General features: G+C 35.3%; 2 protein-coding genes across 2 annotated transcripts; both read left to right on the top strand.

Moving 5' to 3' along the window:
- The first annotated feature begins 741 nt into the window (after positions 1-741).
- LOC135071173 (cuticle protein 19-like) lies at positions 742-10,238 on the top strand. The gene is made up of 4 exons (XM_063964942.1): positions 742-871; positions 3,452-3,610; positions 9,337-9,433; positions 10,050-10,238. The coding sequence occupies exons 1-4, from the start codon at positions 860-862 to the stop codon at positions 10,187-10,189; spliced, it is 408 nt and encodes a 135-aa protein (XP_063821012.1). The 5' UTR covers positions 742-859; the 3' UTR covers positions 10,190-10,238.
- A 4,971-nt stretch (positions 10,239-15,209) lies between these two features.
- LOC135071181 (cuticle protein 7) lies at positions 15,210-18,647 on the top strand. Its single transcript, XM_063964949.1, has 4 exons — positions 15,210-15,494; positions 15,825-15,921; positions 16,850-17,098; positions 18,496-18,647. Exons 1-4 carry the CDS (start codon positions 15,381-15,383, stop codon positions 18,582-18,584), a joined length of 549 nt encoding a protein of 182 aa, XP_063821019.1. The 5' UTR covers positions 15,210-15,380; the 3' UTR covers positions 18,585-18,647.
- The last annotated feature ends 571 nt before the right edge of the window (positions 18,648-19,218 follow it).

The raw sequence follows: 19,218 nt of genomic DNA, 5'->3' as shown, positions 1-19,218 counted from the left end.
ATAAGCAAGTATTTTAATAAAAAAAACAAACTGTATATTCCAACATTTCCAACACATCAAACTGCGATATTCCCATACCTACCCCCTTATTAAAAAGTTACACCCTATTTGAATACTGTTTGAAAGTGACATTTCGATACTAAACGTCACGTTAAAATAGGGTTCAACTATGGTGTAACTTTTATTAATAAAGGGGAAAGACTTTTAAGCCTCATTAAAGTCATTATCCAAAATTTTTAGCAGTAATTATTTAGTTTATTACCATCTTATTTTAACTTTAACAAACGTCAAAAATCTGTCAAACTCCATACAAAAACACCGATTATCGTTAAACTTACTGTTAGAGTTAGGTGGTGCAACTAAACCTTAGTGCTTTTCCTTTTGTAAAATCAGTTCAGGATAACTTCAAATTGCACTTATCACTGACAAATAGGTTCGAGACTATTCCCACCTCTCGTTCCCACCGCTGCAACTCCTGTGTAGCCAGGATCTACAGCTTGACCGCCAATAAAACCCAACCAGTGAAGGTCAAGTTTGTCCCGGGAAAAGTTAAACTGTCATTGGATCCGCAACGAAATTAATCAGAAGAACATAGGAGGAGTTCAAAGTTAAGGTTCGACTTCCCTCCATGGCAAATACGTCAACTGCATTGAAGCTGCCCTAAAACAACGCATTGTGAAGCTCATTTTTCTTTTTCTCGGGCCGAGCCCCACTTATAAGGCACACATATAAGTTGTGTGCACATTTCTCTCGGTACATTCGAGTTAGAGCAATTGACCTGGCCATTTCGCTTCCCGCTGTTCAGTAGTGGTGTGTTGGTGTCTTTTTAGAGTCAGTGTTGCCATAAAATAGAGGAAAAATGGCGTTAAAGGTACGTTTTCATAGTTTTTAGATTGCCATTAATATTAATTTAAAAAAATATATATTAATTAAAATAAAGTTATTTTTAATAAGTATTGGTTATAAACCTAATAATATTAGTTTTTAGTATTTATCCTTTAAAAGAAGTTGATATTGGACATAAGATTAATGGATGATTTGATAATACTATTTTATAGAAAGGAAGGAAGGGAAGGAAGGAAAGGAATTTTGAATATAAACTAATTTCATTTTTCTATATTTTCTTCTACTAGTAATCTTATTAAATTTTATCCCAATGAAAACCAACAGCCGATGTTCTTGAGCAGGAAGCAGACTAATGGTCATTTTTGTTTAATTAATTTGCCAATTCATTGGAATACTGTTAAATAAGTTTTAAAAGTTAGGAAAAGTATTTCAAGTAATTTTGACTGAACCTACCTGAAAAGTTTAAGGTTCATGCCCATATTTAAGTGTGTAGTGCTTGTTATGTAGGTAGTATGTATTAGCTACCATGTAAAGTATTTATTTTCTCTTATATTCTTACGTAACGGTTTTCCTTTAAGTTTTCATTCATTTTCTTAAAATTAACTTTGGATGGCTTTAGGGACTTTATATAACTATTTTGTTTGGAATTGGTGGAACTGCGACCCACCCTAAAAAGCATATTTTAATTACATATTGCAATTTAAAATGTAAACAACTTGTAAGCACCTTAATTTCCCACTAAAATCATAAACATTTACCTAACAATCGCTTATTAGTATTATCACAACACTCTACACTTGTTGGGCTTATAATGTTAATGTCCACGGGCATATTACAGCATTATTACAAGTGAAAACAAAAGTTTACCTGTGTGGTAACTTGAACTGCCGTCGTAACACACAAGAAAATGCTCCACGTAACTATTCCATTGAAAGCCTGGGAAATATTGAAAAAAGCACCTTTTGTTCTCCACCGAAGATCCATTGATTACTCAGATAATTGATACATTGTTCCAGTCATAATATGCTAAATGCGAGCGAAAAACGCTTTGCACTCTCTAATGAACGCGTGTTCTCAAAAATGTAAAAAATGTGTTGTTAATTTGTTTTTTGCACATACGCACTTTTAACAGTTTGTGATACGTAACTACAAGTTGTCGAAGTTGTGATCATTTTTCTTTTATATGTGACTACATACCTACATGTATTTTTTACTTATAATCATGAAACGCCAATCATTAAGATTATTTATTGTTGGTAAATTAAGAGTTTCCCAGTTGTACATTGCAAATCAGTATGACTATGCTTTCAGAATATTCGTCCCCTGGAGGACATGTTATTGTGTCATTATGTACAATTTATGAGAATGATTTACGCAATTAATTAAAACACACAAAATACCACATATTTGATAAAAAGACGATAGAGTAGCAGTTTTATAACGTTCCTTCGTCATTAGAGTCAAAGGTGCTGCTCCCTAAATGAGTTTTAGATTTTCTTTTATCTCTTTAATCTTTTTAATTAAATAAAGATATCAACTAACAGAGTGACAACTACCCGAAAAAACGGAAATGGAGTTAAAGAGCTCTATGCCTGACGATACTTATCTCTATAAATTGCTACTAAGAGCATAGATCTCCAAAACATTACACTATTTGTATGTAAACACAGCCTTATAGCCTATACTTAATAATAGTGTTAGACAATTAAGTCTAATTAAACTACCTTTCTGGCCAACACGTTCAAGATTTTGTCTTGAAACATTAAATCGCTGTAAACATGAGATATTACATTGACTTTACATAATACGACCGATTGCATCTGATTGTTTGTTATTATTTAATGCCAATACATAACAATCTCGTCATGTTTCCTTCAATTATGTCTTAGCAATTACAAATTATAAATAACGATTTACGTAATCGATTTAGTGCCTTTTTTCTGGCTGAATGGTTATTCGAAATAGAGCAGCCGAACGATGTAACGTGGCTACATTTGGCTTCCTTCCTACTTGAAAATGGTTCCCTGTCGTTTTTAATATCGAAAGCAGTCATTTGCATGACGTATCATTAAGTACTATCGTTGCAGGAAGGCCTATTTGTCTACTGGCACGTGAACAATTTTGCATGATGGAATACATTAGATTAATTCAATTTTTGTTAAAATTAGCATACACTCATATTTATTTTTTTGAGTTAATAAAACAGTATTAACATTAATACGGTAGGAATAAATAATAATGATAAATTGTCGATTGTTTTTGTTTATTATAAACTAGGTCTTCAGTTTGTGTACGATGTTACACGAATTTTTGTTGAGTCAATAAATAAGCTTTATATTTGCGCTGTTTTTTCGGTTGGGATTTTTCAAACTTAACGTTATAATAATGTTGCTATAACTTGATAACTTTTATCGACCTCAAAATGTATGGGCAAAATCGATAAAATGGAGTGGCTCATTGCGGCGCGCATCTTAGGCCTACAGTCTACCAGGTCTCCAGCTTGTATAGTACACAGCAGTTTGTGTTTTACTGTAACATTGGATTGTGAAAGAAAGAAATGAATGCTTTTATTATTATTACTAACAATACCCTTTACCTTTTCCAGTTGGTGCTGGTCTGCCTGGCCTTAGCAGCGTGTGCGCAAGCGCGTCTCTTCACGCTATACCGGCCGTCTGACGCGCAGGCGGCGCCCACGCTGCACGTCCAGCCGCGCCTCGGCTTCGACCACCACCACATATCTGAGGACGAGCACGTTGACTATTATGTAAGATATTTCTTTTCTTATATCCACAAAGAGGCAGCTCTTGATGATATGCGATGATCAGGCCGAAATTGATTGCAAGCTTCGCCCAGAATCCTCAATTACAGAGGAACTAAAGAACGATGGGTAGACTACTCATACTTCAGCCGTTTTGGGGAACTTATGAATTTATTTCATAAGTTCCCCAAAACGGCGGCGACGGCCAGCAGCCTCCAAAAGATTATAGAATGAGCTTTTTCGCGAATGAAAGATCCGCTAGATGGCGGGACGTGGATGTGGGGTCTGACTGCTGCGTGATTGGTGGATTTTGACATATCTGTCTTGTCATGTCAAAAATAACCAATCATGCAGCATTCGGACCTCGCGTCTACGTATTGCCATCTGGCGGATTTTTCATTCGCGAAAACCCTCATTGGATTGTCAATAAATTAGAGTTAATACTATTTTAACTGAATATCAGGGTACCATTATTTCCGTAGATGTTATAAGAGGTGACTATAGGAGAAGGCCTATTCGAGTCAAATCCTTCATTGCCCTCTGGTAAATTAGAAAAAGTCGTACAGTGGAGACAAAACTGTCTTTGACTTCAATTTTAAATTTTGTATGGGTTGGTAATTATATCGAGTTTCAAATATGCGAACATCTTAATAACTAATGTATTGGCTAGCGTGGAGTGTATGCCAAATCTTCCATTTGTCACTGGTAAATTAGAGAGGGTCTGCTGAGTGGAGACTAAATGATCTGATGATGATGATGCTATAGTAATCGAACATGATTATCCTACTCAAGATAAATATTCCGTTTCTCGAATTGGAAATCTTTGTGTATCGTATTCCAGCAAAGTCAAAGAACATCGGTTCGAGTTACTGATCGCACTTTCTTTTCGCTTTCATTGCGAACCTTGACTTACTGCTAATTGATGACGAGCCGTTCATTGACTGTCAGTGGGTGAGTAGGCAGGTACAGCACGTCAAGGTAAACACAAGGCATCTTTGGTAATTGTAATAGGTGCTACTTTGTAACAAATTAACTTTAAAAAAAAAATATAACCGACTTCAAATGCGTGAACACAAAAAAAAACTAAAAATTAAAAAATGTTGATAATACCTATTCAACAAAAAAATAATGGTTCAAATTGGTTCATAATCGGCAAAGATATTGCGTATAAAAAAGTTCATCCCCAATTTTTCACCCTTGGGGGTGAAATATTTTCTTCAAATTCGCATGAAACCACCCTTTTGATAATACCTATTCAACAAAAAAAATATCGTTCAAATTGGTTTATAATCGGCGGAGATATTGCGTATAAAAAAGTTCATCCCCAATTTTCCACCCTTGGGGGTTGTTTTTTTTATTATTAAATTTAAATGGGACCACCCTTGAGGTATTATCTATACGCCGAAAAAAGATTTGTTCAAATCGGTTCATAATTGACGGAGTTATCGCGTAACAAACATAGAAAAAAAAAACATACGGGTCGAATTGAGAACCTCCTCCTTTTTTTGAAGTCGGTTGAAAATAGGCTAGATGACATTTCAATTATTTTTCCGTCAGATAATTAGAAAATATTAGACTCGTATTTTTATTTTCTTTCATAGTTAAATAATAACAGTGCTACGTCGAGTTGAAATATCGCGTAATGTCACTTTTGAGTAGATTTATTACTCAAAAGTGACGTCACTGTACACTATAATACCACGGTAATACTATCATACAGTATTGTAACTTCATATAAACGGACGAGACGAGAGCGTTCCTTCGAAATTCAAATCTCAGTATGCGCTCGACATGCAAAAGTCGGGGGTGTCGCGAATGTGCCACAATAATAAACGAACGATGTGTTGTTTTTTAAACAGTAAGCGCTCTTTTTTTATAAACATATTTTACAAAAGTACCTATTTATACAGGGTGTTAGGTAAATAGGTTTATAAGCCGACACTAGCCCATGTTGCTGTATGCATATAAATGGTCAGTGATATCATCATTTTATTTTTTTTTAATTTTCATACAAAATAAAATTTATAAAATCAGATTTGTATGAAAATTAAAATGATTAAAATGATGATATCAATTTTCTGACTTCACTATACCATTTATATGTACATATTAACATGGGCTAGTGTCGGCTTATAAACCCATTTACCTAACATCCTGTATACTGATCAAGGATTTTGTACGCCTCAGTCGAGGCGCATACATTGTACGGTCGCAAAATAAGATTTGTTACTAAATCTTAACACAAATAAATTACAATCACAAAATACATTCACAAAACTAGATAGAAATTCTAAGTAGGTAGATCTAATGAAAATAGGGTCTGCAGGTGGGCAGCCCTATCGCATGTTGTCATACGGTGACGTACCGCGCGGCTGTTGACATTTATTTCAAAAATATGGCCGAGTTGGAATACTGTATAGATAGTATTACCGTGATAATACTGTAATGATTCGGTTATGAAAAAAATATATAACAATATTATTTTATTATCTGTCTGGCTGTCTAAATAGAATTTCGATTTCATTTCCCAGTCATCATCCCAATTGTAGTCTGCTAATGCGCCGTCGACTGTACAACACACGTCATAGGTATTCATTGATGATTAGTTATGTTATTGTTCTGTGTTAATCTGCGTCCGACTGTGATTTTTTTTGAAGGAGGTGTAATCTTTAGGGTCTCTTTTTACAATTTTGAAGTTTCTTGATATCATTATCATCATCATTTCAGCCATAGGACGTCCACTACCGTCCGTTTTCAAATCATCACCAATAAAAAAGTAAAGTTCTTTTATCGTGTTATAAATTATGAAATGTTAATAATACTAACTACGGTATGGTAGGTACGGGAAAATTATTGCGTTGTAAATTACTTAGTTAATTGACCAAAAACATTTTTTTCCGCTAAAAATTGTACGTAAACAGAAACACAATTTATTTGTTTTGTGTTTCACTGCACTACAATGTTATGTGGTGACAAACTGACGACCTCATTTCAATGTGAATAGCGAGGTAACACTGTTGGCAGATTTTTTAAATAATTATAATTTTTACAAAATATGATTCTGTTCGTATAACATATTTATTTATACACAATTTACAATTTAAATTAGTATGTAATTATGAAGTCTTATGTCTAGGATCTTGTATATTCTGGCACAAAATTTATTTGACAAAATAATTTTGTAAACTTCCAGCAATAACGAAAAAAATAGAAATCTACTGTTTGTAAATAGAACGATTACGATAAAAATAACAAACAAATAAATGCATAAATATTTTTAAATACCACAGTCGATTTAGGAACTGAAAACATTTGTATTATTTCCAATAATTGAGAATGAAGTGCATTTGTCGTAAATATTAATGTTAAGTATTCATATCGTAAACTACAATCAATCGTACCAATTTTCATTAATTAACAGACTAATAAAACTGAACGGAAGAGCCAATTAAAAATTGTTCCAATACTTTTTCTCCTAACAAGGAGAACGAAACAATAGAGAATTATGACGTAAGAAGTAAGAACGAACGCTTCGTTTGAGAATGAACAGGAATGACAAGATCACACTTCCTGAGCAAGCGCAACGGTCGCATTGTTGACATGACACTGCCACGCTGCGCGTGAGTCGCGAGAGTGGTGCAAACGAAAGGAGAACACACCGTTTGAGTTTGATGGAAGCGTGTGTTTCTCCAAAAGCTAGAGTTGCATATTCTTCTTCTCAGTCGGGCACACATGTCAGAGTGCGCTGACGAGGTACATGGTGGGGTAATTTCATCCCCGAGGGTAGCTCTTCGCGATGTGCTTCCATTTCTGACGGTTAGAGGCGTACACGTACACTGGACCATGGTGGACTCAGTGGCCTTTGTGATGGCGTCTATCCGGCGGGTTGGCAGTTGCATATTATGTCAGACCTAAGCTAAACCTAGATCATAGGTCTAGATCTAGCCTAGGTCATATTATTCTTCACTAAAGGAGCACGAACCTCTTTAATTTACTAGAGGAAAATGTAGAATTTTGCCTACAATCCCCACGCTGCGATGACCAAATCGGTTGGGGAGGCGTTATAATAAGTAAGCAACAAAATTTTTATCAAAAGTAATATTGTGTGATCGAATCTTGAAATTTAGAACGAATATTTGAATATGTAGGTATATTGACAGTTTCAATGATCAATATCAATTTTATTTAGGAAGAGACTAATTCCAAAATTTCCCAATATTTAAGAGACCAAATATTATGTTTTAAAACATTTTACAGTTTAATCTTGACGCTGAATTGTTTTCCATTTACGGTTAATTGATACGATACTACTACAATTACGAGTACTCTTGAAAATAGTATAAATAACCTCTAAAAAGGCACATTATCAAGCTGTAATTAACGTACAAGCATTTAAATTGATTGGGTAGCAGAACATTACATTGACAAATATCGTAACTTTTATTCTCGCTAGTACTTCTAACTTGCGCCTTCAAAACAAAAACATCGTTACATAATCGCGTGCGCGGTCGCGTTTGAACAGTTTCACTGCAAACGTTACTGCGTTTCCTACGTGTGCGAAAAATCCTACGCCCGATCGCTTTTCACATACAAATGGGTATTGACTTAGACGTAATGGATATTACGGCATTCGTAGCACTGTTATACTCGTAATTCGTAATGTTTATTAGTCGGTAACACTTAAGTAATGATACTTAAAGTTTAATGGTACGAAAAAAAGAGGACACGCATTTATTTATTTTTTATTTATTTATTTATTTAATTAGGACAACCAACAAGACAGACACAAATTCAAGCAAAGGGTTTTACATACATAATTTTGTCTTAGGACTAGGTGCTATCTTAATTACAGGCTGCCACGGCATGCAAAAGTGGACTTTGACAGAATGTGAAACTTAAACGTACAGCTGATTTTGACACAATATTCAATTTAATTTATTTCTATTTAGAACAATTTTAAACCTCAAATTTAACTGGCAGATCTTGGCTAAACGGACACATGTGCAAATGAGAGTTGTATTTTTTTCTTAAATTTCCCCAGCGAGTCAGAAAAGATATCTATATCTCCCTCCTTACTGCACCTATTATATTGCCTCTGAAGCCTATTCATGGTGGCATGATGACCCAGGTTGCTTTTGGAACCCTGCACTAAAAAGGGTACATATCTTGCGCGTCGAGGTAACTTGAAAGGGGCATTTAGGTTGATGGATTCCAACAACTTTGGACAGTCCACCATTTATGAAGATTCAATTTTGGCAAAGACATAAAATTATTAAATTCAGGCTTGGGATGGATATAATATTACTGTAACTTACGAGTTTTATACACTACATAAAACAAACATTAAAAAAAACAATCTAAACGACATCATTTAGGCGGTCTCATTACTAGGACGCGATATCTTCCAAATAACCCTGGGAGACGAGAAAGTTGATGATTTTGACTAAGACATAGTATTCTATAACTTTTAGTTTTTGCAATATGGATGATATGAATGCGAAATGATTAGAGTATAGTTATTTTGAAATGATTACCGAATGCAATTGGTCAACCAAGCATATTTGTTGAAACTTCAAGAGTCTAGACACTGCTGTCGTTGACCTACTAGTCCTACTTCTTCTTCTTATTCGTTACGCTCTTGGCAGAGCGGTCGTCCTACTACCTACTGCTTTTATCACAATGTTGTTAGTCAAAGTGTTACCATGTATGAAGTATTTTCTCAATTGTTTCAGGCGTACCCAAAGTACGTTTTCAAGTATGGAGTGAATGACTTTCACACTGGCGATATTAAGACGCACCACGAAAGCCGAGATGGAGATGTTGTAAAAGGTAATTTCCCTTTTTTCCGAACTTCCTTTTCCATTATTATATTAAGTAAGTAGTAGATATAATTTAAAAATGATATCACATACGTAAAATAGAAAGGAAAGAAGCCACATAATTATAAGGCTGCCTGTATACGAGCGCGGAGCGATGTGGCAGAGCGGTAAGCGATCCAGTAATAAAATAATTGCATAAAATCTGCGCTCCTCATCAGTGAGCAGAGTAGAGGAAAATCTTAAGTGTGTATTCATATCTTGAAAAGAAAATTAGGTCCTTATAGCAAAATATTTTTTGTCCTGGTCACATCGACGTGGTCACCGCTGACCAGCAAAGCGATCTTTTAAGCAATCCATATGAAGATAATTTCCCCAAATCAAAGAAACGGAAAACGCAGTGTGGGACGTCCACCCACAAGGTGGACCAACGACATCGTAAAGGTAGCAGGAAGGCGCTGGACATAGGTCGCTACCAACCGGGCAACATGGAAAGCATTGGGGGAGGCCTATGTTCAGCAGTAGACGTCCTATGGCTGAGAATTATCCCAGCCATAGGACATCATAATTATATGATGATGGAAGAAAACTTATGACTATTCTCTCAAAAACCAATTTCTTGATTCCAGGTCAATATACCGTAGTCGAGCCGGACGGTTCCCTCCGCACGGTCGACTACACCGCCGACAAGCACAACGGTTTCAACGCCGTCGTCCACAAGACCGCGCCCATATCGCAACACGAAGCTGCGCATTTGCACCACCATTAGATTAAGTAACAATCAGTTCTGAATTTCAAAGAAAACAGGATAAAAATAGGACCGCAAAACTGTGCTAATGAACCCTTGATTAGATTGCTTTAGGGTCAGTTCACAAGAGAGCGTTTACTTTCTTTTTGCGAACGGAAGGGTCGTTTTTTAATCCAATCGTGCACGTAAAGTAGATGCAGCAATGTGAATAGACGTTAGGCGATTAACGAAGATCGCAATATCCTACTTTTGATTTGCTAGGCTTGGACTGTTTGCACATTGTGGAATTGTCGGATCGTAGTTGGTGTTAAGAAATGACACTCATACATAACTGTTGAATCTAGCCTTTTAAAATGGATTCAAACTTGTATTTGTCTACATAATAAAATTCAATTACAAGTTTAATTCTAGAATTTTAATCGAGTATTTAGTGTTATTTCGTAACAGTGAGCCACTTTCTACAGGGTGTTAGGTAAATGGGTATATGAGCCGACACTAGCCCATGTTAACATGGGCATATAAATGGTATGGTGAAGTCAGAAATTTGATGTCATCATTTTAATTTTTTTAATTTACATACAAAATAAATTAAACGAAATCCGATTTGTATGAAAAATAAAATAATTAAAATGAAGATATCAATTTTCTGACTTCACCATACCATTTATATGACCATGTTAACATGGGCTAGTGTCGGCTCATATACCCATTTACCTAACACCCTGTATAGTCCTCTTTACACTGAATTTCAGGCTTCACGAAATAAAGTCAAAGGACGCGGTACTTTAAAATTAATATTATCTGCGTTTAATATACACACGTGCTAAGATATTTCTGATCATTTTTGAGTTTTCAGGACAAGTTTATGTAACATAGAGAACGATTTTTGTTTTAAAAAAAACCACAATTTGATGAATTGCTTTAGGATATTTTATTAACTATTATTAGATATCAGTTAGGACTAAATTAGATTGTGACAATAGTCTATGATCGTGTTAAATTAGTTGACTTGTAAAAGCAAACGGTTGATTCAGAGTTGCCATTCATTTTTTTTATTAGTGACATACGTATTTAGATAATGATTGTTTAATGTTTTATTTGAAATTCAGAATTATTTGCAAATAATGATGTGATGTATCGATATTACATGTTTTAGTATAAGTTTTATTGTTGATTTTTGCCTATTTAATATTAGGTCTTACTAAGACCAATATTTTGTTATCTTGTCTAATTTATATTTAGTGTTAGAATTGTTGAAATTGTTGTTACACAAGTACCTACCTGATAATAAATTAGTGTTGTTATACTTGTTTTGGAAGTTTTAACTTCCTTTTAGTTACTTATGAACTAGAAAGCTGCTTGCTTGTATTTAGCTTTATCTTTATTGTTTATAAAGCCAATAAACTCTATGTTTTGGATATACCTACTTAATTTTCATTTCTAATTCCCAAATGATTGTACTCGTAAATATGAGAACCTGACAAACTAATATACGGACCGAAAAATAATATATTGTAATATTCAGTCAAATATAGTTTGGTCACTGTGTGGGAAAATTTGTACATATGGTTACGGATTTTCAAGAACGTTGTAAATATTTTTTTGTGGTTTTATAGTAGGCTTATTATGTAATTTGATAATGGCTAATAGATTAATTTGGCTTGGTTGAAAAGGTTGTACATTATGTGTTTTTAACCTTGCAAGTCTTAAATGTCCATGGTTGTCTAATACGCCCTTTGTCTACATCTTGAGAAAAAGATTCAGACATAATGCTATTTAGTTATCATGATGGTATCAATGGATTTATTGTGTTTATGTAGGTGCAGATTGTACATTCAATGGGATATCAAAGTTTATTGTCTGTCTGTACACAAATACAATGATTTCAATCTTTACTAAACTCAAACATAACCTACATGCATTCAATATTATAATTATTAGATTTGAAATAATTACTGAAGGAATTACCTACTCAATTCTTTATTGCTTGAGCTAGTGGAAATTTAAATTTAAAGTTTTTACACCCTGTACTTGATAAATATGTAGGTACTAGGTCTTGTTGATTTACTATCTATTCTCCATATTAATATTATAAATACGAAACCACTGAAGCGATTTTGATAAAATTTGGCATAGAGATAGTTTGAATCCCGGGAAATTATATAGGACAGTTTTTATCCCGGTTTTTGGAACAGGGACGCGCGCGATAAAGTTTTTCTGTGACAGACAAAATTCCACGCGGGTGAAGCCGCGGGCGGAAAGCTATACTTGATAAATAATATGTAGGTAACAGGTGAAATGTGAGTTGGGACATGCGCACTGCAGGGATTTCGTATGTCTTAGTACCTATACTAGATTCAACTTGTTGATTTCACATCAGGTATAGGTATTTATTTCAATGTTTTCTCTAGTTTTTATAGTACAAGCTTAGTAAAAAGTATCTGACTTGGCATCCGAAGGGATGCTTTTACAACACGGATCTCTAGACCGAATCACCAAAACTTAAAACAGCAACCGACAAAGAATATTTGCTTAGAGGACTCTCATTGTCTGGCCAGGATGTGGCAGCCTCAACACCAACAGGCGGAAGGCAGCATTGTCCTCGGAGGCTTGTTTACACCGTGTTAGTTCCACACAGCTTATTGTTTTAGGTTGGATCGAATTTTTAATCAAATGTGGTGATGGGATAATTTGATTTAAAAGAGGCCTGGTTTGTTAGAGGTTTGTAATTAAAATGTTTTTTTAATTAGCATGTAGGAAAGCTCAATTTTAGTATGTTTTAGTACATACAAGCTCTTATTGTATGTTACGACAGAGTAACAAATTAAACTTAAAGGTTTCGGGTTAGATTTCCTAATGGGACACTTTTAATGTAAAATCACATTTTATGTTGTGCTTTTGTTTTAAGAATTAATCAACCTCATAGCCTGAAAAGAAATGTGTCAGTACTTCAATAAGGCCCAGTTGTACCACCTAACTTTAACCGTAACTATAACTATAACCGGTGCGTTTTGCATGGAGTTAGACAGATTTGACGTTTGTTATAGATAAGTGATGGTACAATCTAGCCTTAGTGAGACGTCTGACGCATATAACGAATCATAAGTCTGACACCAGTCTATAACTCTGTTACATGATAGAAGACACAAAAGAGGAAGCTAAAGAATTTGTTTGTCACACCTGACAGAGTAAATAATGTTGACCTACTTCTAAACGTCTTCCAGCTCGTGGTCGCCACTCAAGAACTTTCCTGCCCCAGCGGCCATCAGCTCTTCGAGCTATGTGCCCCGCCCACTGCCACTTGATTTTAGCGATTCTGCGGGCTATGTCAGTCACTCTGGTTCTCCTACGGATCTCCTCATTTCTGATTCGATCACGCAGGGAAACTCCGAGCAGGCCTCCCACTAGGTGGACCGACGATCTGGTGAAGGTCGCGGGAAGTACCTGGATGCAAGCGGCGCAGGACCGGTCTTTGTGGAAATCCTTGGGGGAGGCCTTTGTCCAGCAGTGGACGTCTTTCGGCTGAAACGAACGAACGAACGAACGAACGAACTTCTAAACACATAGAGGCTAACATGCTAATACTTCATAAGATATAGTGTTCTCAGTATTATCCCACGGTGCAGTCACACAGCTCTGGTAAACATTGAAGGCACGCGAGCTGCATACGTTAGTGCAATAGCTAAAGTTAAAATATGTTAGACCGACTGCATAAAGATGACGTACTTAATTTTGGCGATTTTTAACTGACTTCAACAAAAGGAGGAGCTTCTAAATTAGGTTGGTATGCTTGTTGTATGTTTTTTTAAGTAAGTATGTACACCGATTACGCAGAGATTTTTCAGGTCTGGAGACCCCTTTAATCTTCTTTGAAGATTAGGAAAAAATTCTAAAGAACCCTAGGCAGGTCATTTTAGGGGTAGAAAACTGAATTCAACTAATGGCGAAAAGGAATCAAAAATGATGGAAAATCGCTATAATTTTAAAGTAAAAGATCAGGGATTATCTACAGAAGATAAAAATGTTGGATGAATGAAGAAATTAAGGTTAAAACCACGCTAAAACTGTCTTGCATGTTTTAAAATTCTTTGAAACAGACGCTGGCAATTGCAAAATATGTGTCACCGTTGATCGCTTTATTGTTACGTACATGGAAAATTCACTTAGGTATAAAGACTATAATTATCATTAAATCATAAAGTAACATCAAATGTTTCCAGTGGGAGTCTACCTTGGATATTTAATTAACATTACATAATGTAACTATGTATCAAGTTGTTTATTTAAAAGATGAGCAGTTTGTGCAAATTTTGGTCTATTTCTCGATATTTCTGCATATTTGTGTTTTTAAAACTTATAATTTGGGTTAGATAAAATTTGCAAAGAACTAAAAGTTTAAATGTCAAGATCATTTAAATATTAAATTGATATAAAATAGATTAATTATCAGTAGTTAAGTGATGCTGAATTGATGAAATCTAATATTGACCGGGAAATGTGTGGACATTTGTTGCATAAAATAATTAATTATTAATGCATGAAGGCTAACCAGTGGATCTTCTGCAATTTGTCACTTCTAAAATAAGATCATTTGAAGTTTGACACTAATATAAATCAAGTTCCAAGTCGATGAGATGTATAATTTTGAATTTTTAAAAATATTTTGGGTCCCTCATAGGTCGATACAATAAATTCATTAAATACTCGTAGTTAAATTAATTGAAAACTTGGAAATCGTTCAATAAACTTCTTAGATATACCTAGGTAATTAGTTATTTTTCTCTCAATCCAGTAGGGACTACCATACATTTTCACAGCCCCTGTGACCTATAAAAATTTAAGAAAAGTCGATCCAGTTATCCCACACACAACGTAGGTGGTATAGATAGCTAGAAACAAAAAAAATATTAAAAAATCTAACCTAGTTTTTCATTTTACTTGACTTGCCTCCCATAGCGTCCAACCATCCACATACTCCATTGTGCCGTGCGAATAATTTTCTCAATTATCCGCCGCTGCGCCCGCGCATCTGGCTTCTAAGGAAACTTCATTTTCGGAAGCCCGCTCGCCACGCCCCCCAAGGCTGCCGCGGCCAACACTCACTGGCAAATAAGGCCACATATAAATGCCTGGGAAAACACCATTGTAGTATTGAGGGAGGCAGCATTTGACAAACCTGACGTGCCGTCTGTTATTGCTTGGACAAATCAAAATGTGTTGGGCCCAGTGTTTGACGTTGGCGATAGTTTGTAGTGTGGTACATGCTAAGGCTAAATTGGCAGTATTTAATCCTGTGTATCAACCGCAGCCACACAATGGATATTATGTGAGTAATTATTTAATTAAATAATAAGTGAAATAAATTAATAGAAAAATATTTACAAAATAATTTAATTTTGTCTAAAATTTAATAGTCGACAGTAAAATTAAAAGAGCCTTTTAAATCATTAGTTATTCTTACTTCATACATTATAACATATCAATTTTTAAATTAAGATTCAATCACTAATTAATTGATTTGATTAAATTCAATTAATTTAATTATTTTATTAGTTTAGGTAGGTACAAATTTTAGCAGGTAAAGATTACAACAACAGATAAGTAATAACGAAGTTATCAGCTTTTTTCTAACAATATTATTTAATTTATCTAATAGGATCACCCCAGATACGCGTTTAACTATGGAGTAGCGGATCACTCTACCGGGGATGTGAAATCACAGCACGAGACGCGAGATGGAGATGTTGTTAAAGGTATTATCATCATCATCATCATCATCATCATTTAGTTTTTAAATTGTTGTTAATAATGTAGACAATCTTGAAAAAATAAGGAGTTTTTCCATTCTGTCGTATTTACCTATAGTAAAACCATCATCATCATTTCAATCACAGGATGACCATTGCTGAACACAGGCCTCCTTTAATGATTTCCAATAAACCTTACGAGTACGTCAGTTTGAAAGATAAGAAAAGTTACCTACGCAAAACTATCATGACTTTCTCACACAGTCAAATACCACCTATAATTTAAATAACTTCAATCGTTTCAGAATAAAACGATGGCCTTATTAACTGCACAATAAAGTGTATTTCTCATTACTTTTCGATTGCACTAGAATTTAGGTTGGTGACAATAGAAAACATAATCAAGATTCCGATTCGACGAAAAACAAAAACATTTTTCCAGGCAAAACATTCATGATTTAATAGGGGTTTTTGTACATTCCAAAGTACATTAAACCTATTGTATTGTATGTATTGTACCCTTAGAAATCTCACTCCCACCAGATTTAATCAGCTAGCGAGTATTGTTTGCAAACGTTGAGCTATTATCGTTTGTTAGTACGACGGACGATAATAAGACCTAAAATACGGAACAACGGATATGTGCTGGTGCCTTATCAGAGTATTTTTGTTTTTAGTATCTTGATTGCAGATAAACATTCCATAATCATCGTGCAGGTGCTTCACACTTTTCGCGTTGTGTGTCGACTTATTTATAAACGAAATTAGAATGTTTCTGGAGTCTTTTTTTAATTTTTTATTGTGAGAACCTACTATTAAAATATTCCAAAGAATAATGTTTAACGTTACCTTCTAAAAAACACATCAAAATAGACCGTTTATGTATATTTTCCACCGCACCCAATTGATTCAATTTGTTTTTCCTCAATTCCAGGTCAATACTCCCTAGTAGAGCCGGACGGTTCGATCCGGACCGTGGACTACACGGCGGATTCCGTGAACGGTTTCAACGCGGTCGTCTCCAAGTCCGGACCATCCGTCCACGCGGCCCCCCCGCCACCTCCGCCCCCTCCTCAGCAAGTGAAGCCGGTGATCCGGTTCGTACCGAAACCAATACCGGTACCGGTTGAGGTGCCGAGCCAGTACTTCAATCAGCAGGCGTACCCTGTGCCTGCGTCATTCTGTAAGTATAATTGTTTTATAGTTTGGTATTTGTAGGTACTTATCAAACTTAATTACGGGTCTAAGAAGGGATGCACAAACCGATTGAGTTAACTGCCTCCACCTCCTTACACCTAACACCTCGCTGGAATGCGACTCTCCCTCCCACTTATCCGCACACATCTCGTCCGTACTAGAGGGTTGATGTGACGTCACGACTGTCAGGTGCGCAGTTATCTCGATCGGGTTGTATAGATAGTGGACCACAGTTCCAGTTACCCATTTTCATTTTTTCTTTCGCACTCTTCCAATGGTAATTCTTTGCGATAGAACGAGACAACATCATCGGAAATGAGTAGCTGGAACTGTGGCCACTGAACAGTTGAATCCTAGTTTCTGAGCTTACAACGTGAGTGAAAGAGATTTTTTGATAGATAGATCTGAAGAGATCTGAATAATAACAAAGTTTATTTAGATCTTCGATTTACCTAAGCAGTATCATTTTGGGCTTGGTTTTACGAAACACGGCCAACATAAGTTGTTAGATTTTAGCAATACTAACATATGCATGTGGAAATCAAACATGTTAGTAGGTTAAATAAACATGAAATTTTGTCAGGAAACTTGAAAGATATGAACATTTGTTTTAAATGCTTTTTTAACTGAACTCTCTGTAGCGAGCAAAGAGGTGTTCTATTGTCCTTCTCCAATTAGCGGATAGTGATCACTCATTGTTCGGCCATTGTTTGCTAATTTCACTTTACATGGTCTTTTAATGGTATTTCAAGTTTTTTAGAATCACAAGCCAATAAGTCATTGATGGCGAAACTGGTGTTAGGGATGGTGTACGTTCTTATAATTATCAAACCTAATGATATCAGTTTTAATTGATATAAAAGTAAAGCATCTATGTACTTTCTGTATTGTTTACCTTTTTATCGAAGGTTTATTATCCTTTTGTTTGTCATTAATTTGTCATCCACTATGCATCGTTTGAAGGCATGATAGACGAACGGTGAAGGTCTGGCCGACTCGAGATCCGAGGAACGCGGGTTCGAATCCCAACGCCGCTCGACTATTGTAGTGAGCCCACAAGCATAATTTAGCTTACCACGAGGGGCTAACGAGACTATTAATAATCTACTAATAATCTTAAAAAAATCGACCTTCAGCTTCACACTCCTATTTTCTTTTAGTTAACTTTATTAAGGGATCAAAAAATCTGTTAAATAAAACTAGAGCTGGGATGGGATCACTATTGATTGGTTGATACTCGTACTTGCATTGTGAAGAACTCAATTAATGAATTAATTAACTTTGCTTAACACGAACGTTAATGACACTGCCGGATCACCAGTTAATTATGATACTTGATGATGTTATTCTATTTATTAATAGATACTCTTATTTTTGTTCCAGTGTTCCCGAAAGTGAGCCCTCAGTTCCCCGAGTACGACGGATTTGAAGCGGACGGGCCATACGGAAACTCTCCTGGAACCTTCTTTTAGATAGAAACTTAGGAAACATATTTATTATTTAAAATAAAATCATATTGTAAGGAAATAATGTTATTGGAGTTTGTTATTTACCGTTTAATTACATAAGCAAGCAGCGATTCCTACAGATTCTTTGCTTAAAAAAATATTTGAGATACCATTCTCGTTACACATTATGGGTAATGACCTATCCTACCTCTCATACTATTTTAATCTATCCATCTACCTCATGCCCTGCTTTTGCTAAGGGTGGAATCATCACACTACTTTAGCAATTGACGGGGATCGAACTAGCAACCCTTGAATCGGTAATCCAGCATTGAAACTGTTGGGCTATTGTCGCTTCTAGTACATACTCGTATATAAAGAATAATCATAAATGTACTGTTGTACAGAACTACAGACACGCCAAACACAAAATAGCAATATGTTCAGTAACTTCTGCTATTGAATAATAGTCAGGATTCAGAGTTACATTAAAATTTATTTTTTGTTATTTTTTGTGAAACAAAATCTACTAATTATAACTTTTTAATAAAAATAGTCAAGAGATAACAAAATAACTAATAACATTGGTCCCTAAAATCTGAAAGTCAGAATACGCTTATTGCATTTAAGAGAAAATTTACTGAAAGAAACTGTAGGT

Source organism: Ostrinia nubilalis, chromosome 4, assembly GCF_963855985.1.
Source record: "Ostrinia nubilalis chromosome 4, ilOstNubi1.1, whole genome shotgun sequence".
NCBI lineage: Eukaryota > Metazoa > Arthropoda > Insecta > Lepidoptera > Crambidae > Ostrinia > Ostrinia nubilalis.
This window is presented reverse-complemented; position numbering and strand designations above follow the sequence as displayed.